The sequence below is a fragment of the Vanacampus margaritifer genome, chromosome 15 (genome assembly GCF_051991255.1).
Source record: "Vanacampus margaritifer isolate UIUO_Vmar chromosome 15, RoL_Vmar_1.0, whole genome shotgun sequence".
NCBI lineage: Eukaryota > Metazoa > Chordata > Actinopteri > Syngnathiformes > Syngnathidae > Vanacampus > Vanacampus margaritifer.
In genome coordinates, this window is record NC_135446.1 from 7,681,863 (window position 1) to 7,706,870 (window position 25,008).

The 25,008-nt window shown below is 40.3% G+C and overlaps 1 protein-coding gene across 2 annotated transcripts in view; it reads left to right on the forward strand.

Annotated features, from left to right (window-relative positions):
• Window positions 1-25,008, forward strand: part of exoc4 (exocyst complex component 4) — an 86,551-nt gene that overhangs the window by 56,810 nt on the left and 4,733 nt on the right. For both annotated transcript variants that reach the window (XM_077545183.1, XM_077545184.1), the window contains exons 14-19: window positions 11,996-12,132; window positions 12,195-12,350; window positions 13,640-13,818; window positions 20,017-20,161; window positions 21,875-22,053; window positions 22,173-22,332. In XM_077545183.1, coding sequence (XP_077401309.1) covers window positions 11,996-12,132; window positions 12,195-12,350; window positions 13,640-13,818; window positions 20,017-20,161; window positions 21,875-22,053; window positions 22,173-22,332 — 956 coding nt within the window. The remainder of the gene's footprint in view (window positions 1-11,995; window positions 12,133-12,194; window positions 12,351-13,639; window positions 13,819-20,016; window positions 20,162-21,874; window positions 22,054-22,172; window positions 22,333-25,008) is intronic.

Sequence of the window (25,008 nt, forward strand, 5' to 3'; positions counted from 1 at the left end):
GATGTATATGATATAAACATATTATCTGAGAAAAGATGGTGGAGATGTGTAATTCCTTTCTGCCCCCACACACCTAAATAAAACGATTGGTTGTTAAGTTGAAAGTCGGGGTTATGCCATAGGGGAGAAAGCCCGCAGTGCTCCACTTGGGCTTTTGTAATTTCTAGTGCCTTCCACCAGGCAGTCAGGGTGGCGGAAATCATTGGGTTTTTAAAACAATTGTTTCGCTTAATCGATGTTGTAATAAAGAGTAAATCTAGAAGTCTGAGGTTAATGCTTCTGTTCTAGTTCCAGCCAACAGTTAGTATCTCTGTTGGGTTGTGCCCATATAATGATATATTGTAGCTGGTTAGCTATATAGTAGTGCATAAAATTAGGTGCCTCTAGACCTCCTTTGGATTTACTTTTCTGAAGAGTAGATCGACTAATCTTTGCTTTTTTTTTATTCCAGTAAAATTTTGTAACGGCCGAGTCCAACAACTGGAACCAGTTAGCCTACAGGTTTAAATGGAATCATTGAGAAAGAAATATTTTATTTTGGGTAAAACTTGGGCTGTTGTAAAAATGGTGGCTAGTCGCCCTATTAGAGAAATAGGAAGATTATTCCAGCGCTCCAAGTCACTATAAATGCTATCCAGAAGTGGAGTAAAGTTTAAATGAATTAAATCAGTTAATTTAGGTGAGATTTTTATGCCTAAGTATTTAAATTACCTATTGGAAATGAGTAGTGCGGGTCCTGGCTTGCAGGGTTCCATGCATTTTCTGTGATAGGTAGTAGTGTTGATTTTGTCCAGTTAATAGAATAATCTAATAAATGTGAGAATTTAGTTATTAAGTTAAATACTTCCCCTAACGAAATAGCAGGCTTTTCTAAATAAAGTAAAATATCATCGGCATATAGATTAATTTTGTGTTCTGTTGTCACAGAGTGAATTCCTTGAATCCTTTTTTCCTGGCGTATAGCTAATGCAAGCGGCTCAATAACTATTGCAAATAATAAAGGGAACAGTGGGCATCCCTGTCTTGTGCCTCTCTGTAGAGTAAAACTCTGAGATATAATCCCATAACTGTAGCTTTAGGAGAATCATATAATACTAATAATAATACATAATACTGACACCCAGTGAATAAATGACTTCCCAAAGCCAAATTTATTTAAAACAGCAAAGAGAAGGACCAGTTAACTTTGTCGAAAGCTTTTTCTACATCCAATGATATAATAACTGCCTTTTTATCATGCCGCTGTGACATGCTAATAAGGTTTAAGAGCCTCCTAATCTTATTAGTAGAGTGACGACCTTTAATAAAGCCTGTTTGGTCACTATGAATGATTGTCGAGATTACTGTTTCTAGTCTAGATGCGAAAGCCTTAGTGATAATTTTAATATCAGTGTTAATTAGTGAAATCGGACAGCAACTTGATGGAAGGGTGGGGTCTTTTTCTGGCTTTAATAAGAGTTTAATTGCTGCTGTATTCATGTGTGGGCATATGTAACCATTAGTTTTAATTTCTGTTACTACTCTTAAGAATAGTGGAGCAAGCATTAACCAAAAGTGCTTAAAAATATATAGCCGGCTATCCATCCGGGCCAGGTGCTCTGCCATTAAGCATACTATGAAAAAACGGGGAGGGAGGTGAAAGTGAAGGAAATTAGCGGGGGATTAAACATATAACAATACACCAGTAACTGGTAACCTAAGCGAGATTTTTTGTTATATTTTTTGTTATATATATATTAAGGGAATATATTTTAGCTATAGTTATGTATTAATATTATATTTGTAATATAGCCTAAACATAATGAGTATTCATATTTTAGGTTTTATAACCACATATTCAGTATATGTATACATCTAATAATGAAACAAAGTTTAGTTCCACCAATGCCAATTAGAACAGCCAGGGAGTGGAGTTGGGGTTCCGGAATAGTTGGCCTTCGATGTATAGCTTATCAACAACTATCGTAGTCCGTTTACCTTCCTGCCTATTTTGTCTCATTATAGGAAACAGTACCTTTCGCTGCTCATTAATCTCTCTCGGGAATTGGTCATTCATTCCGAAAGAGGTCCTTTTAAGCTCCTGTCCTTTACTTTTAACATATTCCTTCTGTTTAAAATGCTCAAACTTGGAGATAATAGGACGGGGTTTGTTGCCCCTACGGGCTCCAAGCCGATGTACCCGGTGAAAAGAGATATTATTTACTGTCTCCTGAGGAATTTTTAACGTCGTCATGCATTTTTTAATCTCGACCTCTGGATTGTCAGAGGTATTCTCGGATATGCCTGAGAATATTAAATTCTCCCGCATGCTACGGGATTGGACATCCAAAACAGTTTCTTTAAGCGTTTTATTCTCCTTTTTAATCGGCTGAAACAGATGCGAGTGAAGAGCGTAACTCGGCATTATCTCGTTGGAGGTCACTTACCTGTTGGCCGACGAATTCCAAGCTTACCTTTAATTCTTTAACGTCCTCGCGGATGAGGCAGAGGACATCTAGTTTTTTGTTTATGGTGTCCACCATACTGACCGAAACGTCCGTAGTGGTTAGATCGTCTGTCGCTGAGTCATTTTTTCTCTTCTTGGAAGGAAGGATCCTCCATCGCGCAGCTGTAAAAATATCCGGCGAGGAAACGTTCAAGGTCCTCCACGCTGGGTGGCATTCCAAATCTGTTGACTGGTATACTTTATTTGAAATGAATACAGTAATATAACCAAGCTTATTTAGCTTTTTCGGGCACTTTTAATTGGAAATGGCCCAATCACCTGACTCAATTTTTACCATTTTTACCAATACCATTGCTGTTTCATTTGGCACTATCTTTGTACCTCAGACTTATTTTGCCACTTTATGACCTTTCAATATGAACATTTAAAAAGCCTGGGGGGAAAAAAGTCTATCACCTGATATTAATCAGCTGATAATGAATACCGATCAGCCCCAATTTTCCGGACAACTCTACTTTTATAATACAACTTTTGATTTTAATTGTAATATTGCATTATTTTTTCAATTCTTTTTTTTTTTCTCCAAATAATGACATCTAGTCATGGTGTCCATGTACACGACAATGAAGGCATTTGTTGTATTTTTTCACAATTTTATTAAATTTTCTTAACAATAAAAATACTTTGCAATAAATGTTAGTATGTTATTATTAAATAAAATAAATGATAATACTGTACTAAGTTAAGTCTATTGTAAATAATATAAAAAAATAAGAGATAGAAATAAACGAAAAGTTATTCTACTAAATGGGAGAAATGTTATTTTCCCCCCCAGCTGAATTTAAATAAACGCTACAGAAAGATTCTCAGAACATAGCAGAGAAACACAAGTCCTTCATCTCCAGCCCATGTCCAGTAATGAAGAAAGGGCTGAATTATTGAATCTTAAATTGTCTCCCTTGACAAGCGCAACAAGGTTATGCAAAATGTAGCATACAGTACCCAGTTTCAGCACACATTTACTACAAATGTATTTATTAATTTATTTATATTTCCTCATTTATTTCTGTTTTTTCATCATAAATATTGTTTTTCATGGCTAATGACAAACATATATGTAAGAACAAATTGTTGTTCCTTGTCTGATAGTTGCATACTCAAGTTTTACAATTAAGGTAATATTTAATAACTTTGCTTCAAATCATTTGCATGTGATGTAATGCTCAAACCTCAATCCCATTTCTCACAAGTTGTTTAAAAAAATAAAAATAAAATTCGCTCATAAAAAATATATATATATTGTGTGTTGGGGTGCAACGGTTAATCGATAATAAATCAATTATCAAATGAATTGATAAAAAAAAATGAAAATTGTCAGCTTCAGCTTCTCAACCATACATATCATCCAATTTCTGTAGTGATCATCTTTGTGTTGAATCAAAATAAAACATTTGCTTTTACTTTGGAAAACAAACAACATTTTTGCCTTTTTTTCCCCAACATGTTGTGGACCAAGCCAGTAACTGAATCTTAAAAAAATGTTGTTTGTGCATTTTCTGCACTGTCCATTTGAAATAATGTCCTGTTTTGGACTATATACCTAATAATCAGCAGATTAATTGATTATTTAAATCATTGTTAGTTACACCCGTAATTGTATGTGTGATATGTGTATTGCACCACCAGTGATCTGCTAATGATGTTGACCTTTCACCATTTATATTCGCATGTTGCCTGTGTGTGTGTGTGTGTGTGTGTGTGTGTGTGTGTGTGTGTGTGTGTGTGTGTGTGTGTGTGTGTGTGCGTGCGTGCCAAACCTCCATCTGTCGTAATGACACTGACCTTTATTGTTTGTCGTGATGTGTGTAGGCAATGCTTATTTGCTTCCTGCTGATTGCATCCACGCACCAACACACACACACACACACACACACACGTGAGAAAGGGTAGGGGGACTGTTTTCTAAAGCAGACCCCCAGCACCAGTCAGTGGGCGCGGCAATCACAGCACAAATCACCTGTTAGCTTCATCAACCGTGCCCTGTGATTTGGACTCAAGTGGGAGTGGGAAGAAGGAAAGTGGCTGGATGATTTGTGCACACACACAAATTGCCCCCTTTGAATTTGAAAGCACCCTGAAGCTGTTGTCATGTCAATATCTGATGCTAACATGCTAGCTTTGTAGAATTTTAAGCCAACCAGGTAAGTAGCAAGTTGTTGCTTGCAAAACACAATAACATTTCTATTACTGCTAAGTAGTTGTGACCATCTTCTTCCCTCTGTCTGGCTTTATATATTATACTATTATAGTCATGGAATGAATTGAATTTATTTCCCTGTATCAATAAATACTTGTGCTTCTAACTTGAAGAAGACCTTTGTTGCCACTGAACAGACTCAATTTCTTGGATGCCTGAGGTGCAACCCACCTTGCCACTTGTTATCTCGCGCCAAACGTGTGCTCTCCAGGCTCACGCCTCCGCCTCAGTAATACACTAGCGCTTTGTTTTAGTATACACCTCTGATAACTGTACAATTGTGCCTGCCTGTTTTGGCAGTTCGGCATTTGGGGTTGTTGCAAGGCTTGGACTGAGAGCAAGAAATGTTAATGCAGCTCTCTGCGAGTTTGCAAGATGTCAGCCACAAACGAGTCCATGTTTGTGCGTCAAAGGTTTTGCTTGATAAAAGCTCCAATTTGCACAGGACTCCATTGTCTTCTGTTGCACTTTTGATACATGACACCCCCCCCCCCCCCCACACACACACACACACACAAAAACAAAACAAAAACAATGACAGATCTCGATGTTTAAAATTTCTTGAAAATTGCATGAAATAAATTATTTATCGCTGCTTAGGCTCTATTGTATTTGTAAGAATTCTTTGACCGCTTTGAGGTCCCTATAGTTTCTGTAGGAATTCTTATTCTTCAGTATACTAATACCTAGTATTGATACTGGGCCATCCCTAATACAAACCAAATTCCCAAAAAGTTGGGACACTATACAAATTGTGAATAAAAACTGAATGCAATTATGTGGAAGTGCCAAATTTAAATATTTTAGTTAAAAGTATGTAGTTTAAACTGAGAAAATGTATCATTTTAAGGGGAAAATATGTTGATTTTAAATTTCATGGTGCCAACAAATCTCAAAAAAAGTTGGGACAGATAGCAATAAGAGGCTGGAAAAGTCAATTGCACTTGTAAAAAAAATTGCTGGAAGATCAGTTACCACTAATGAGGTCCATTGGCAACTTGATTGGAGTATAAAAAGAGCTTCTCGGAGTGGCAGTGTCTCTTAGAAGCCAAGATGGGTAGAGAATCACCAATTCCTCCAATGTTGCGCAGAAAGATAGTGGAGAAATATCAGAAAGGTGTTTACCAGCGAAAAATTGCAAAAAGGTTGAAGTAATCATCATCTACAGTGCATAACATTATCCAAAGATTGAGAGAATCTGGAACAATCTCTGTGTGTAAGGGTCAAGGCCGAAAAGTCATACTGGATGCCCATGATCTTCGGGCCCTTAAACGGCACTGCACCGCAAACGGGAATGCTTACTGTGAGGGAAATCACAGTCAGGGCTCAGCAATACTTTGTGGGTGAACACAATCCACCGTGCCAGCCGCCGTTGCCAGATGAAATTCGACAGTACAGTACAAAGAAGAAGCCATTTCTAAAGCAGACCAAGAAGTGCAGGTGTTTCTCTGGACCAGGGGTTATTTAAAATGGAGTGTGGCAAAGCGGAAACCTGTTTTGTGGTCAGACGAATCACAAGTCAAAGTTATTTGTGGAAAACTGGGGCGCTATATCATACTGACTAAAGAGGACAAGTTGTTATCAGCACTCAGTTTATAAGCCTGCATCTGTGATGGTATAGGGTTGCATGAGTGCGTGTGGCATGGGCAGCTTCCACATCTGGAAATCCATCGTCAATGCAGAAAGGTATATTCAGATTGGAGAACAACAAATGCTCCCATCCAGGCATCATCACTTTCAGAGAAGATCTTGCATTTCTCAACACGGTAATGCCAGACCACATGCAGCACCAATTACAACATCATGGCTGCGTAGGAAAAGGAAATGGCCAGCCTGCTGTCCACTTCTTTCACTTCTAGAGCACATTTGGCGCATCATAAAGGGGAAGGTGCAACAAAGAAATCCCAAGACAGTTGAACAGTTAGAGAGACACGTGTTAGATAAGAATTGGACAGCATTCCTATTTCTAAACTTGAGAAACTTGTCTCCTCAATCCCCAGACGTTTGCAGTCTGTTGTAAGAAGAAGAGGGGGATGCCTCACAATGGTGAAAATTCTCAACTTTTTCGAGATTTGTTGACACCATGGAATTTAAAATCAACATAGTTTTCCCATAAAATGATACATTTTCTGAGTTTAAACTTTTGACCCGTTCTCTGTGTTCTATTCTGAATAAAAAAGTTAAAATTTGGCACTTCCACATAATTGCATTCAGTTTTTATTCACAATTTGTGTAGTGTCCCAACTTTTTGGGAATTGGATTTGTAGAATGTAGTATGTATGTAAAGTTTTCCAACGCTCTAAAGTACTGGAAAAAGCTTGAAAATGGATCTTAAAAGTGCTTAAATTTTACCTTGAACTCTGTGACAGCTAAGAAGAGCGTTCTTTTTCGATTGACATTGACTTAATGAGATGTGATGATAAATGTGTAGCCTTTGAACAATTTTGCTCGCATCCATTAAAATAATGAACCAAAAAAAAGAAAGCCAACAAAGAGATAATTTGTATAATGGATTTTTGTTCCACTGTAAGGACTCAAATTGCACATCTTAACTCTGGATTGTTTATGCCAGGCGGCCATATTTCATTTTGCGTGCATGCGTGTGTTTTGGGTGAGAATGGCGTGTGCGTAATATGGCAGTCCATCTGTAAGCAGCCAAGTGTGATATTGCTGCTCATCTTTCAATTAGAACACTTACAGGACGCCGCCACAAAAGAGACGTTTGCTTTTATGAACTCAATCTCATCAGGCCGCCAGCTATGTGATTATTCCGCCTAAATGGGAACACATTTTTTAAGTTCTTCTCCAATGTGTCATCCATCTTTACTTCTTTATAGACTTACTATTACCCTCAGCAAGTGCCATAAAGGCTGGTGGTTTTTTGGCTCATTGCTGTTTTTTTTGTATTTTGTTACAGGGGGTGTGTTATGATGAGATTTAGCTGTGTTATACTACATGATGCTTTGGTGCTTTTAATTATTATTATTTTTTATTTTCCTCACAGTAAAGGCTAAACCAGTAACTGAATCATAATAAATTTTATTTATTTTGCCCTTATCTTGTTATTGAATAAAAGGATGGAAATCTGTACTTTTTAATCCGATTGATTGATTGATTGATAAAATAATCGACAGATTAACATTCACTCCCAGCCATTTTCACTGAAGCAACCCCCTTTGCTCCCGGCTGTTTTACTGGCTTTTATTTGCAAGGCCCACACACTATTGTATTCCATTGCTATAAAAACATAGAACCTACCTAAAGAAAGATTAGAATCTCTTCTTTCATCATGAAAAAATGTATATTTCTATCTGTTTCTGTTTTGCAGCAATTAGCATTAGAATATAGCTGAGTTTCATCAACAGCTTGTTTGCAACATGGCCTGTTTGATCTCTTATACTCTACTGCCACTTGCTGGCCGTTTTTGTAATTACTACCATTGATTCAACCTTTCTCTGCAATTTTGGAGGCTGCATCAAAGCCTTCTGTATGCTCTAGAAAAAAACGTATAAATACGTCTTTGGGACACTGCTAATATTCCAAATAGAATGTATGTATATGTTTTTGGGAGCAAATGAGTTAATTGATGATGTAGTAGTTGATATGATGCAGCAGTGGTACATTGTTTTATGTTAGACTGTGTTATGCTGACAAGTATCAGGTAGGTCCGAATAGTATCTCAATTTGGAAATTTGCACTTGATTGGTAAACTGCTGAGTTGCGTCAACAAACTTCCATATACTCACAGTTCACACAAAGAGTGGCAGACGGGCGGGTGGGTACATGCGAGTCATCGGCTGTGTGTCAAGTGGGGGAGCCCATGTGTGACTCTGGCCTGACGTTGATGAATGATGTGTCAAGAACAAATGCCTGTCGTCTGCCTTACCCAAGAGAGAGACGAAGCATGCATGTGCGTCCATCATCGTGTGTGCATCGGCTGTATTATTTTGGCAAATGGCATCAGAGAACAAGGAGTTAAAAGACACTGTGACCTTCACATGACCTTGAGGGGCACCCAGTATTTCATGAGGAGAGGGGGTTGCCATCTACCTGACACACCAGCTTTTTTTCTTTTTTTTTGAGAGAGCTCAGTATTGTTCATTCGGTAATCTTACCGAGTCGACATGTCATAATCATTGCTCTCTCTCTCTTTTTTTCTTTTTTTTTTGTATGTGCGTGAGAATGTGCGGGTGTGTGTGTGCATATGTGCGTGCATGTTAGTGTGTGCTCATTAATTCACCTAAAACCTATTAAAAATCCCATACCGTTCACCTAAACCGAATACAGTACTTCAGAATCCAGCTAGAGTCGTGAAGTTGTCAGTAGACCCGAGGAAGGATCAAAGAAAAGAAAGAAAAGTGAAATCCAACGGGTTACCAACCAGAATCTTTCACCAACCCCAGAAACATATAAATTCCAACAAATTAGGGAGACCTCAAGAGACCAAAGGAAAGACTGAGGAAAGGAAGGTAGGATAGATGAAGTAGAGTTAGATCCACAGACATCAGCCTCCACCGATTCAACGACCAGAGGAAGAAGCAGATTGTGTTTGAATTTCGGTATATGCTCATGTGGTGGATCAGGCATGCATGAAAACCTCCACCAAAGAGGGGAGCCGTCGACCTCGGCCAGGACAGAGCAAGCACAACCCCCCAGGCCGCGGCAGCGCCAAGGCACAACCTCCGGGCCCCGCCGGTGAGCAAACCAAGGAGCCAGGAGCGCTCCCCACCCCAACACGGCCCAAGCCCCAAGCCCAACGCAGCAGAATGGGGCACGGCAGGCCCACCAGGCCCACCAGGCACCCCACCAGCCCCTACCCCATTTTCTTCATCATATATTGAGTACTATATGTTTTATATTGGATAAGTTGTAAATTTGTGTGTTTTGTCATTTTAAATACGTTTTCACAAACTTGAATCCAAAAGTCAAATTCCGGAGCTATAGACAAGTTTGTCTCTCATTTCGAGATGGGTAAATACATTTTATCTGTATACGAAAGTAACTTATATATTTTAGGTTTTTTTTGTTGTCGGAGAAAGCTTTCTTTAGCTAAAACAGGCGGTTGGAGCGTATCCCAAAGTGTTGGAATTAGTTTCTTTATCATATTTTTAACTTGCAGATGATTGGAGCAAGGATATATATGATGTAAACATATTATCTGAGAAAAGATGGTGGAGATGTGTAATTCCTTTCGGCTCCCACACACCTAAATAAAACGATTGGTTGTTAAATTGAAAGTCGGGGTTATGCCATATGGAAGAAAGCCCGCAGGGCTCCAATTGGGCTTTGATTTCTAGTGCCTTCCACCAGGCTATCAGGGTGGCGGAAATCATTGGGTTTTTAAAACAATTGTGTCACTTAATCAATGTTGTGATAAAGAGTAAATCTAAAAGTCCGAGGTTATTACAATCCTTCTGTTCTCGTTCCAGCCAACAGTTAGTATCTCTGTTGGGTTGTGCCCATAGAATGATATATTGTAGCTGGTTAGCTATATAGTAGTGCATAAAATTTGGTGCCTCTAGACCTCCTTTGGATTTACTTTTCTGAAGAGTAGATAGACTAATCTTTGCTTCTTTTTTTTTATTCCAGTAAAATTTTGTAACGGCCAAGTCCAACAACTGGAACCAGTTAGCCGTAGGTTTAAATGGAATCATTGAGAAAAAATAGTTTATTTTGGGTAAAACTTTCATTTTAATGGTGGCTATTCGTCCTATTAGAGAAATAGGAAGACTATTCCAGCGCTCCAAGTCACTATAAATGCTATCCAGAAGTGGAGTAAAGTTTAAATTGGTGCCTCTAGACCTCTTTTGGATTTACTTTTCTGAAGAGTAAAGACTAATCTTTGCTTCTTTAAAAAAAAATAAAAAAAAAAATCAAGTAGAATTTTGTAACGGCCGAGTCCAACGACTGGAACCAGTTAGACGTAGGTTTAGATGGAATCATTGAGAAAAAAATAATTTATTTTAAGATTAAAAAATATTTAAAAAATATAGCTGGATAACCATCCGGGCCAGGTGCTCTTCTGCCATTAGGCATACTATCTAGAGCACTGTACAGCTTGTTTATAGTGGTGCATCTAACATATCTTTATATTCAGTAGATAACTGGGGTATATTTAAGCTACTGAGGAATGCCTCAATATGCTCAGGGTTAGGCTTGTTAGTTTCTGAGTGTAGGTTGCGATAATAGTTATAGAAAATGTGATTAATGTCTTTTGGTAATTTTGTGCATTCACCAGTTGTCCCTTTAATAGCTGTTATAAGAGACACCAGCTTCATCCTATTAACCCATTAACGTAAATCCCAGTTTGTGTGTTTTTTTAAATTAATTTTTTATTTTTTTATAGCTCACACCACTAAAGGGAAATAAGCACTTTTAGCAACAGCTTCTGGAGCATTAACAGCCCCGTTTTTCCGCCGGGAGTATACCAGCATAATTTTTTTTGCTCTTAATGACAGCAGTTTACCCCGTCAAAGCACAAAGAGCGGGCTGGGATATTCCTCTGTGGCGGCGGCGTGCTAAAAGAGTGGATGCAAAGTGCACGCCTGCCGGCTCGCTTTCAGGGCTTAATGCAGAAAAAGTGAACGGGAAATGCATGTGCTTTTCACTCAATAGCAGTTCGTATTGATGCAAGTGAGAGAAAGAGATGTATGGATGCGTGTGGGCGATGCATGTTCTCTCCGATGGAACGGTCAACCAAAATGGAGTAAAATGCTCCCTTGGCCAGTCGGTCCCTTGATTACTTTTTAATGATTTCTGGTGGCCAAGACAAATGGCCGTGTTAAATGAGCAGAATTAGACGAGATGGCATTGCATTGTCTATTCTTCTTTATTCTCCAGGCTTGGACCGCTGTCCAATTTACGTTTTCTCACTGGCATGTTGTTGTAGTTCTACAATATTTTGAAAAAGACTCCTCTCACATTTGCTAAATTTTACACAATGGATCCTTCACCAGTCAACGCCAAACCAATATTGATTTGGATCAGCACCAAGTGGTAAATAAATGAATGTATTGTCTCAGATGATTTAAAGACAAGTTGGAAAACTGGATGCCATGTTGTTGTTGTCACCAACCGGCCGCCTGTGTGTGCTCGCTTGTCCATGGTGGATCTTTGTGTGTACACTGCTTGGTTCTAGGCCCTGCTATGGATCATTACATCTCCCAGCAGGGAGGCTGCTCTGTTTGTGCTGCCTGCCAGTGACATTATGAGCCGTGGAGAAAATGAAAAGTACAAAAAACATATTTTTGTAATGTGTCAGGAGTCATTTGTTGCTCTTGTTGTGCCTGCAGAGCACTGTGGTGGTGGAAAAGTCCATCCAGGATCTGATGAATCTGATGCAGGACTTGAGTGCCTACTCCAACCAGTTCCTCGAGATGGTCTGTGACAAGCTCAAAGAGTATAAGGACATCTGCAACACAGCCTACAGGTAAGGCATTGAAGTTGTTTTTCTGTCTGGCGTTGAAGGAGTAATATCATGTGCGTCTTCAGGGGAATCGTTCAGTGTGAGGAGAAGGTGACCATCAGCGCTTCTTGGTCCAAAGACGAGGACATCAGCCGCCTGCTCCAATCTCTCCCCAACTGGGCAAACATGGCCAAGCCCAGACAGACGCGACAGAAACGAGAGGATGAAGAGGACTTCACCCGGTAAACGCACTTCTTTGCAAATTTGTCAACTTGGTGTTCTGTTACATTGCGTTATGTTGCCTTGTGCTGCGTTAACTTGGTGTTACATTACATGAATGTCCGTTACTTGAAGTTTTGTTGGCGTAAACATTACTTGAAGTTAATTGTTGTCACGTGGTGTTTTGTGGCGTTACATGATGTGACTTTGCGTTATGTTGCGTGTGGTTTTGTTGCATTGCAGATATGACAGAAACAAGAAGATGAAAATGACTTTGTAGTACACAGCGATACGCCCTAATAATTTCCCGCACAAACTAACAAAATAGCTAAAGTTGCCCAAAAAAAAAAGTTGACATAGAAACAAGTCCTTTAAAAAAAAAAAAAAAACTGAAACTACATTTTTAAACTACGGTAACTAAAGCGAAATATAATTATAGTAGAAACATCCATTTTGTGAGCTTTCTGGGTTTATTTTAAGTTTCTATATAACTGTACAGAATAAAGAAGATCAATTAAAATTACATTTGTGGAATATGAGTTATGAAGCAAAATCCAGTTGTTTTGATCCATTTTAGGGGGCGGCCATTTTGCCACTTGCTGTTGACTGAAGTGTACAGCAATGTTGCTCAGGCAACGACCATTCACAGCTCACCTGTTTTCTAAAGCTGCACTGTGATTGGTTGTTTCCTGAGCAACATTGATGTCATCTTCAGTCGACAGCAAGTGGCAAAATAGCCACCCCATGAGATGGATTAGAACGACTGGATTTTGCTGCTTAACTCATATTACACTAGCACTATATTAGCCAGAATACCAAAATTTAGACTAGTGGGGTTGCATAGAATACATTATTGACTTTTTTGACTTATTTGACATTTGTGTAAAAAACAAAACAACAAAACAACCTAATAGCGATAAAACATTAACTAAAATGAAGCATTTTTTTCAGAAAAAGAAAAAAAAACTAACAAACCTTCTCTAAAAACGAATTAAAACTAAAAAAAAATTAAATTAATGAAAATCTAACTATACTGAATAACCCAAAATGATTATATATTTGGCCTGCACATGGTTATTATTACAAATGCCTTAAATTAAATAGCCTAATTTCATTCACATGTCTGTTTGACAGACAGACAAGCACACTTGAGCAATCATGCTTCCCCCTCGTCCGGGCTCTTCCATTCCCACATTCCGAACGTGATTCCCATTTTCTGGAAGCTGCTCTTCTTCTTTTTAAGCAGGAAACAAGCAGACAAGTCAGTTGTCTCCAAACTGACTATGAATGTTCTTAATCTTCCGTTGCACAGGGCGGCGTTCGCCAAGGAGTCGGAGGTGCTGACGGGCAACCTGGGCGACAAGCTCATCCCAGAGAACGAGATCCTGCGTGACGTCAGTGACCTCAAATCCCTGGCCAACCTCCACGAGAGCATGGAGTGGCTGGCCGCCCGCCTCAAGGCCTTCTTCGCCAGCCTGCCCGCAGGCTCTGGTCAGTAAACAGCCGCTGGCACCTGACGCGCAGCTCTGATGCATCTTTTTCGCAGATCATTCTTTCTTGTCCCCTCGTTATTAGCGAACCACTAAGTCAATAACTGTCGCCCAAAGGGGTTCGGCTAGCTTGGCAGGCAAATGTCACTGTTGAGCGATGCTGATATTTTTCTTGCAAAAAGTCACACTCGTGAAATCTGTCCAGCACAGACTTGAGATTTGTCAGTTGAAGTCACCTACAGCAGTGAAAAGAGCCCCGGGCCGTGCTGCCTGTTGCTTACTGATAGCGCCAACTTCATGGCTTTTTTCTCTCTCTCTTTTTACACTAGCACACTCGCAACTGCCGTCAGCTCCTGTTGATGTAGTCCCCATTTTTTTCATGGTTGAACTTGGCATGCAATGATGGTGAGAAGTGACAGAAAAGCAAGTTTTTCCAAGAAGAAAATACATTCCGAAGTCTGAGGCTCAGAGCTAAACCATCTCATAATCAAATACACAAGCCAGATTAGACCAAATCAAGTAGCTCAACGTAGGGATCCTTTACGGTATATGGGCTTGTCAACATGGGGAGTTATGTCAATGCTAACCTTTACAGTCTGAGGTAACTTAGCTCCAGTCACTTTCTTCCAGCCTGCGTATCAAACCACTTTTTCAAAACCAGTTTTGGTATCAAACTTTGCTCACTTTGCCGCAGAACTTGAGGCTCAGAGCTAAACAGCTTCATATTCAAATACGCAAGCCAGCTATTGCCTAACAAGCGAGCTCCAGCCCACTAAGAAAACTTGTCCATGTGTGTCGTCATATAGCGCTAAACTTTCCTGTCTCTAGAACCTCACTCCATTCACTTTACATCAGTCTGTCTGACACAGCATTGCAAACATATAGGCAAACTTTATTTTCTGCTTTATATTGGCAGCAAACTTTGCTCAAATTACGTTTTGATTTTCATGTAACAAATCCTAAGGATCAGAGCTAAACCTTTTCACATTCAAATTCACAAGCAATTATTTGCAAAATATAGTAGCTCTACTCGACTAAAAAAAAAATAGCATGTCAGTGTGTATTATATGCGATGCTAGCTTTGCCAACCTGGGGAACTTGACTCCAGTTCTACGGCGGCCCTTTTAGACAATGAGCAAGTTGAGTCTGAAATAATTTTGCCCTGTGCTATTTGGAACCACATTTATGGGACATTATGAAGTTAGCTCATCCTCGACAGGCTTTCTTTTTTTTTTTTTTGACGGAGCACAGCTTATACCTGCACTCTGTTAAGTGTGTATTATAGCACACTCATTACCTTCTTGACTAGAATTGTCACACACAGACACACACACACATATGTGCACGCACACATGCTGTCATTATCTGTCCTCTGTCAGCATGTACGCCTAAATGCCGCCACTAATCACAACTCTTGAACCCACTTGCGGTCAGTCGTCTTTCACATTGAAGCCAATTCGGATTCCTTAAAAATATTAACTCTTTCACTTCCTTATCCTTGAGACGGATTCAATAAAAGACAAACTAATTGTCATTAATTCGTGTGTGAGCGCGTGTGTGTGTGGAGGCGAAGGGCACTTACTTATCATGCCAGGACAGGCCGAGCATTGTTCATTATTTAGTGTTTGCCGAGCTGATGAAGGACCAAGTGTTTGTGTCTACTGGTGTGTGTTGAGTTAGTGTATGTGTGTGTATGTGAGGGTACAAGGCTACTGAGGGGGAGAAAGGGACCCCACCTTATCTCATCCCTCCCGCTCCTCACGTCCATCCCTCTCCAAATTGGATTTTATATTACAGGAGCAGTCAGGTATGAACAACTCATTTTCCTCCCTTTTTTTCTCCCTCCTTTTTTGTGCACTTTTTCCCTTCATTCCTTTCATTCCCCCGTCCTCAACTTGAGTGCATTTCTTGTTTTGTTTGAGTTGAACATGCTGTTAAATGTTAACTGGCATGTTGGTGAGGTTTTGACACATGACAATCAACCGAGAATTTAGCATTCACAAAAACGGCTTCTTATCAGGCATCTTGTTGCAACACTGGGCATCAAATCCTCTCTGTGTGTGTTTACAACAACTAATATGTCCATTTATGATAAATGAATAATTATTTATTTATTTATTCTTTTCTGACAAGTTTTTATTAAAAAAATTTAAATATTGATTTAATTTGATTTTGTATGTAAGTTTTTTTTTTATTCTTTTTTTGTAATTGGGCATCTAAAAGGTGATCAACTTTTTGATGTTTTCGTTATGTGTATGTATTTTGGTCGGTGGGATGATGAACAACATGAGTTAAAGCCCTCTTATCCCTCTTGCGGCATCATTTGACAAGTGTGTAACCTTGACTGTGCGCTTTCCTCCACGTCCATTAAAAGCGAGCACTTTGACTAAAGCTCTGATTGCTGTAGGGAACGGAGGCCAACCTGGAGGCGTGTGCGCAACAGGATATGATAATGTTGTTTGTGCCAGCTTAAAAAATATCTTCTTTTACTTCATTCTCGCAGAGATGCCTTGTGGAGATTTTTTTTTGTGTTGAAATCCCCAAACTCGTGAAGACATTCCCCACCTTATACTTTCTCACCTTCTCTGTGGACGCCGCTCAGATGCGGTACTCGTTCTACCAGGGGCAGCAAAATAATTAATAACTCTCCTCCTCCTCCTCCCCTCGCTTACTTCCTCCGTCGTCCGTCGCTCATGAATCATTCATGGCGCGCGGCACCCCTGCAGCATGCTCTTCTTTGCTCCTTTTCCTCCATCTTCCACAAAAGGATGTTTGTCAGTTTTTCATGTCCTCGCTGGGGCTGAACAATTAATCAAATTCAAATCGACATCACAATGTAATAGAACGCAATTTTCAAATCGCACATGCTGCAATTTAGTACCTTAACAATTCTCGTTAATGTAGATTAATAAATTGTATTTCAAATTTATTGATGGTTCAATTACCTTTATTTTAGCATAAGGCTTTTCTAGATGACCCAAAAAAATTATGCTTTTTAAAAAAAAATTATCTGATATTGTTTAGTGTAATGCGGCTTTATTTAGTACATATACAGTATGGTAAGAAGACTTAAATTGGTAGTCAACCTTAAACATTTCTTGACAATAATGGTATATGTGACCTCACTAGTCTAAACATGACATTCTGATTAATATTACATTTTTGGAATACGAGTTATAAAGCAAAATCCAGGGGGCGGCCATTTTGCCAATTGATGTCGACTGAAGATGACTTCATCAATGGTTTTTGGGGCTCAGGCAACCAATCATAGCGCACCTGTTTTCTGAAGCTGCGCTGTAATTGGTTGTTACCTGAGACCTGAGCAATATTGATATCATCTTCAGTTGACAGCAAGTGGCAAAATGGCCGCCCCCTGAGGTGGATAAAAATGGCTGGATTTTGCTGCTGAACTCATTCCACTAATGCAATATTAACCAGAATACCATATGTAGACTAGTAGGGTTGCATCAAACATATTATTGCCCCGCCAAAAATTGGGGGGTTGACTTCCCCTCAAAATGACCAAAGTGAGGCGGAAATAGCAAAAAATAAATAAATAAAAAATCAAAGTTTGATCACTGAGCCTTTTGGGCCATCTGTCCTCGCTAATGGCAGCCCTCGTTTCGCGACACCGCCCTCGCATCATCAAAGCAGTGCAGGAATCCATACAGTATGTATGCATGTGTGTTTTTATGCCGTGTGTGGACACCCCCCACTGAGTTCACCGTCGTCGTCTCCTTTCTTGGTTATCATAAAGCGGCCGATGCGAGTGTGACGTGGGCCGCTTCCTCGGCCAGAGTCTTCAACTCTTAATGATCTGATAAGTTGACCGCGGGGAGTATCCGCCTAAATTAAATCACTGAAAGTCAATTAACGCCGTTCCCCGGAGAAATCACGGCACACCGGCTCTTGTTATTGGCGCAACTCATTACGGCGGCGAGGAGATTGATATCAAAGTGACGACAGAAGGCAAGGAGATATCTCCACTTGCTTTGACGATACGACGCTCCAGTTGGTTCCATAAAGCAAAACTAGTTCATTAACCAGCAAGCCCTTCTATGCAAACTAAAATATACTCTGCAAAATTCTTTCTCTTCTATACGTATGTCTGGCACAAGTTTGAGTCCCATCCAAAGGGCTCGCCCGCCGTGTTTGCCTTGTTGATTGGATTGGACTGAGCCGTGGTCGTGGGCGATATTTGCCCACACACTACCTTCTTATCGGTGGGGGTTCATTCAAAGTAACTCTAATGGGGATTGGATGCTCTGTTCACCAGTACAAACACGGGAGTTGTCGCCTAGTGAGGGAACTTGGCAATTAAGCTGATAAGACTCCAACTCAAACATGCCAGAACTGATGATTTCTGGATTTCAGTGTGGGTTACATACAAATGTGTTCTCCTTGGATGGTTCAAGTTTCTACCAGACAACTGAATTGCATTTCAAGGACATTTACAATTACTAAGTTACATTTCAGAGTGGCCTTCTATCAAGGTCAGCCAAAGTCACACCTGTGCAACATTCTGCTCTGCTGTCTAATCAGCTTGCTGATCTGCCACACTTTGAGACAGTTTTGTCAACAATATTCAAGTGAAGTTTTCATTTTGCCTCCATGGAAAAACTCTTTGATCTTTGTGTTCCACTCGTAAAGAATGGGAGCAACAATAAAAGTGTTGTGGTTATATTTTGGGTCAGTATTGGTGTTGGGTTTTGAGGGTTTGTCTACAAATACAGGAACATTCCCACATTGAGTCAATGAAAAGAACATGTTGCATTTTTATTATTATATATTTTTTATTATTATTTTAGACGAATGATTGGCAGAATAATGCATGTACAACTTGTCCCAATTGTTATAATTTTATTTTTGAAATTATTGTTTTAAAGAACAAATTAGGAACAATATATGTGTACAACTAGTGTCCATTTTGTTTTTATATTTATTATTCTTTGTTTTTAAATTATTTATTATTCTAATTTTTCCGTAAATGTTTTGGAGCAAGATTTTATGTGTGCATCTGTTTTTATTTTTATTGCATTTTTTGTTGTTGTTGTTATTCTTTACTATATTTTCAGAATAATTGGAAACAAACTATGTATAAAACTTATTTTATTTTATATTATTATTTACAAAAATGATAGTTGTACAACAAGGATAGAATGCCAAATTGTTTTGTTTTTTTTGTATTTTTTACTGCGTGTAGCAGAATCCATCCATCCATTTTCTTAACCGTTTGTCCTCACAAGGGTTGCGGGGGGTGCTGGAGCCTATCCCAGCTGGCTTCGGGCAGTAGGTGGGGTACACCCTGAACTGGTTGCCAGCCAATCACAGGGCTGTAGCAGAATCCATTTTATCAAAAAAATACAATGAATTAATATTGAATAAATTAAATATATAAACAAATAAAAGACATTAGGCATAGGTATTTGGTAAGCATTCAATGAAAACAAAGATACACAACAGGGGCAAATATTAAAATAAAACTCTTTTGGAATGATGTAGTGCAGCCAATGTATTATACATATTTGTGACATCAATCTCTTTCTCTCAGGATAGAGCTTTTTTAGCAGAATTTTTGTTCAAGTGTACCTAACATTGTTTTCAGGTGAGTGCAGGTGAAACGTATGAGTGACAAAAAGCAAGATGTTCAGCGTTTTTCTTTTCAGTTTGGTGGAGGGTTGTGAGTAGATGTGTGTGTGTGCCGGCTTGCATTCATGTGTGACCTTGGCGAATGCGTGAAGAGTAGCAGGGGAGTTGGCCGCGCGACTGCGGCACATCGATCGCCGACCCCTGCATTCTTCGACTCAACATCGCACACGCTCGCCTCATTGACCAAATAGACTTACATATGAGTGACGGGGCCAATTTTTATTCCCCACCCCCAAACCCCCCCTTCCCACCTTCCCTCCCCGTTGGTCAATTTACGACCATTGATCTACACCGGGCTGAATTTATACACACCCATCATGCTTCCATGCTCTCGGTTTCTCTGTTTTTAACACTCACATCCACACGTAGGTATTTTGTGTGGCTAACAGCGCAGTGCGCCCACGCACCTCCTGCTGCCTCAGCACAAGTGCAAAGGCCAGCTGAAGGACGCCACGTCAAGTTGAGCGTTCTTTCTTTGCGCGAGGCAAAAGTGGCAAAGACCACTCGAGTGCGATGGGCGTCACTCGCGTAACGTTTCCTCTCCACGCAGGTTGGTGTCCGTGTCCGTCCGACAGCCAGGCCATGGGCGACAGCGAACGCAGCCGGGAGCAGATCTTGCAGACACTCTGCGACCTGTGCAGGGGCTTCCAGGACATCGCCAACCGCTGCCTCCTCACCTTGCACCTGGAAGTCAGGTATGCGGGGACCAAAAGTGCAAACACGTCACACAAGAAAGTTCGTCTGCCATACATATTGCGATGCTCTGCTGTAACGTATAACTTGAAAAAAGCCAGAAATAAATAATTGATGGTGTCATTTAGATATCCCAGTATGTTTACATTACACCACAGTTTTTATTTGATTAAAATAAAATAAAAACTTTCTTTTTTTGCGGAAATTTTAAAATTGCTAAATAGAAAATCAAATTAACCAATTGAAAATAAGTGTTGTAGGAAAAAATAATAACTTGTCAAAATGATTACATTTGAAAACATTTTCTATCATTCATATAGGAATGGAATTTGTCTGATGTATACCTTTTTAATTTTGCATAGTAAATTTAAAAACTGGAAAGTTTTTGTGCATAGAAGTATAAGTAATATTTATTAATTTTTTAATGGGAAATAAATACTTTTTCAGATGTTGAATGTATTTTTGTACATACAATAATTGTTCCAGTTTGTCAAAAGTGTCACATTGTATTTTCTTCAAATTATTTTGTTTTCTTAGTATTGTTTTTTTTTTTTTACATGGTCAGAATTATTGTTTTATAATAGATTTGAAAATTTTAATTGTCAGAAATATGACATTTATATGCCAAATCAAAAACTTGTATTTGTCAAAACAGAATGTTTTTTGAATAATGCAAACAAAAGTATATTTGTAGTAAGTAAGTAATCAGTTTTTGGTAAATCAATTTTTGTTGTTGTTGTCTTGCTCTAAGCAGTTGCAAAGTACATGCCAGGAGAAGTTTGTTGTGGTAGAACTACAATTGCCCAACATCAATAACAAAAGAAACTTTAGGAGTGGGAGCAAAGGACCAAGTAGGTTTTCTTGCATTCATGTAGGTGTAAGTTCCAATTATTTATCCCATATAGTGTAGGTGTTTTCAATCTCTTATAATATCCCAGTTAATTTACCACACCATAACCCTTCTCCCTCCCCGCAAGCCCGTAATAGCCCCCATCAAGCCGCTTCTTGCAACTTATGCAACGTTGTTTATGCTTTTCAGTCAGGGAAAAGGGAGGGGAAAAAACTCCCCGAGGCGTACGTCCTGCAATACGCTACACTCCATTGGCTCCCCTCATCCGCAGAATTTCCCCCGATAGTTGTACCAGTTAAATGAAGCCGTGAAGACGAAAGCGCGCGCAGGGTGGGAGATGAGTGCGGGTCATAGGAGGGTAATGCAATATGTTGTTTCTCTATGTGGCCATCTTTCGAAACATTTACTGTATGGATGGGATCTGTTTATTTCTATTGTGCAAGGTGACGTTAGGCCACACGAGTCAACTGTAGGGCTTGAACAACAGTTTTGTTGTCAACGCTTTGGTGATGCAGTCGCCTCACAGTTAGCTGACTCGAGCTGAAACATATGAAATGAATACGGAATTAATTCTCATTTGCTGAGCCCAAAGCTTCATTCTGCTCTGTATTCTTGTGCAATGAAATAAATGCCTTTGAAGCAAACCGTTTGCTTGTGGGCCTGAAAAAGAGGAGCTTTTGTCTTTTTAAGGCTGTAGGCTGTGTGTTTACACGAGTCTTGTAGTGCGCCGCATTTCACCTCCTAATCATATTTCACCGCTGAATAGCACCCAGCTGGGATGAGCGCCGCAAATACTGTAATTTGCTCAGGAAATCTGCGCCGAGTTGGCTCTTAAGTAAAGGCCTTGTTTGTTGTCTTGATCCAGGGTGCACTGCTTCCACTACCTGATCCCGCTGACCAAGCAGGGCAACTACGCCATCGTGGCCAACGTGGAGAGCATGGACTACGACCCGCTGGTGGTCAAGCTCAACAAGGACATCTCGGCCATCGAGGAGGTCATGGGGGCTGCCCTGCAGCAGCACAAGTTTCAGTACATCTTTGAAGGTAAACCAGGGGGACACTTTTTGGCACTAATCAAACATATTCGACTTGAAGTGACGACTGAAATGGAAGACGTCCAGTGTTGAAGTTGACAGACATATTTATGCGGTTCTCCAACAAAGGTCTGGGCCACCTGATTTCCTGCATCCTCATCAACGGCGCCCAATACTTCAAGAGGATTAGCGAGTCCGGCATCAAGAAGATGTGCCGGAATATCTTTGTGCTCCAGCAGAACCTCACCAACATCACCATGTCCCGGGAGGCCGACCTGGATTTTGCCAGGTATTCTTGTCTTCTACTTGTTTTTGGGGTGGGAATACTAAAACAAGCTCAAGTGCGGCCAGTGTGCAGAAAAGCGCATTGATTAGTGCTGTGTTGCTCCCCTTTGTCAACTTTGATTACGACGGTCGACGGCTCCTCTTGTTCACAACCCCCACCCCCCTTCCCCCTCCTGATTGTGCGGCGTGGAGGCGCTGATTGGGAATCGGCGTTGTTTACACTTCCAAAGTCGCGCCGGACACACACAAAAGCCCTCTTTTAATATTCATGCTGAACAGCGATTTCATACAAGAAATTATTTTTTATGTTGGGCTCACAAGGATGGCGTCCCTAATCATCTGACCCTTTTCTGTGCATGTAGTGCATAGTTGTGTCGTCTTAGCAGACGGCTATGTCTTCAACTGAAGCGGTAACGTTTGCTTTTAGAAGGCTGCTCTCGTGAGAGGTGGTTGATGCTCAACTATGAATGCATGTACTTTGTATGTGTGTGTTTGTGTTAAGGACTGACTGTTTTTCTGCCTCCGTTTGGGGAAAGAGAGTGCCAGTCAGAGAGAAGGAGAATACTGGACAAGGGCACAGTAATAAGCATTGATCTGAGTTAAAACTAAGCAGAAGCCCAGCAGCCAGCACTGCACAACTCATGAAGAACACAGAGACACACACACACATGCACACACACTACTTCAAGTGTGACATGTTGAAACATTGCCACCATGTGGTTGAGTATGAAAACAGCAAATGGCCGGTCACCCACTAAGCCACTCGGCCGTCCCCTCACGTTGTCTCACCGTCCCGTCCACCCCTCCGGCAGAGACCAGACGACAAGAATCCTAATAAAATGCATTAACGGCTGTTGCCTAGCAACAGGCCGCGCTGGACTCTGCGTGTTATTTGGGTCTGAGCAACATATGTCAACACCTTTTAAGAGCAATATAATGATATAATGATGTTTTTCTGCTGGCACAGCTTCAGATGTGTGAAAGTTATTTCAAGCTTTCGCACCTCCTCCCCATTATTTAAATGAGTTTGTGTTTCTTGTGCTTAGGGCATTTAAATGTACCATAGCAACTGTAATGAGCGGCTGCTTTTGAATGCACTTCTTTGAATCAGGATTTAAAGGGCAGTATGTCATCATATTGCTACAGTGAAGTATATCCACACAGGTCAATATTTGTCTCAACTGCCTTGATTTCTGAGTTTAATTTGTCCTGAGACCAGACAAAAAAAATTAAAATCTTAATTTTTCCCCATTCAAATGAATGAAAATGTCAGAAACTGGTCCAGCCCACAGGTCCACATTATAAAATCGTATATATAGTATTAATAGCATGAAGAATCAATTGTACAACTCCTTCTGTTGTGTATGTCTTGGCCACCAAGGGGCAGTATTGGTGGGGCAGGGGTAGCATCAGGGTTTCCCCCAGAAAACTTGCTAAACCTGGTGGCCAGGGACAGATTGGGAACAAAATTCGGCCCGGGAAAATATTTGTCAATTGACAGCGGTTAACATCCAGCGATTATTATTCAGCGTTCTGCGACACGGAAAAGGACTGCACATGTCGTCATGCGGCGATTACTATTCTTTGACAGGAATGGGATTTACAAAAGCCTGGATGCCCGCCAACCGTATACAGCACTGGGGGAAACCCTGCATATGTCCACGAAGAGGAGTTTCACAACTATGTAATTCAGCAAATTGCAATAATAGTAGTCATTTCGGCAGAGGATAAAGAATATATGCCTGTGAGTATTGTTATATAATCTGTATAAATTTGTTAATACACAGTCTATGTTCAAATATCCATTACATAAAGCGTTATAGCACCGCATCATCTATGCTAATTTTGTTATTCCATCTACAGCGTTTTATGTTGTATGTTAGCATTAAGCCTGTGGACTAGAAAGTATAGTTACGTACGGTACAGCTTGATGTTGTGAAGCTAGCCACCACCCCGCTTTGAGTTGGACTTGAGCCCTAAAATGATTTCCGGCGCGCCGTGGTAAACACCGCACGCTGACCCGTGTCGGCAGCTAGCAAAGGGCTGTCATAGCTCGGCTAACACCTGTCTGACAGGCTGGCTCCCGACCCGTCTGCTTCAGGAAACGACTACACCCGCGCACGTGTGCCATTATGGCAAACAAGCCAAAGTGTTGCGCCGCGTCTGCGGTGGAGAGCCTGTGCTAATAAGTACAGCTGACAGGCGTGTCAGAAGCTAGTGGGGTGTCAACAGATAAAACTGTTTGTATTTAGGGGCACGGCTGCGGCGCACTGTCACTTCCATCGCCGTCTACCTCGCCTTCCTGTCACCCTTTTTGTCTTCCCTCTTCCGTATCTCCCCCTTTTTCTCAGCGTTTTCCTGTCATCGTGCCTTTCTGTTTGTAAAACAGCAACTTCTCGGGACATGTCACAGTGCAACTATGTTGGCTTTTTGTGCACTAATCCATGGGGTGGAAGACGCGTGCAGGGAGTGGCTAGGGATGAACAGTTTTGCAAAATAGTCTGTGATCCCCCTAAGTATTATGAATGTGAATATTGTTTTAAAGTTTTCTCCCCATGTTTTTTTAACGCATGGAAAAAATTATCTGTATTACAATAGCAGTTTGCAACATTATTGCAATCCAATCTGTGCCTTTATCACTTCAACTTTCATGAAACGATGATAAACATGGATTGCACTA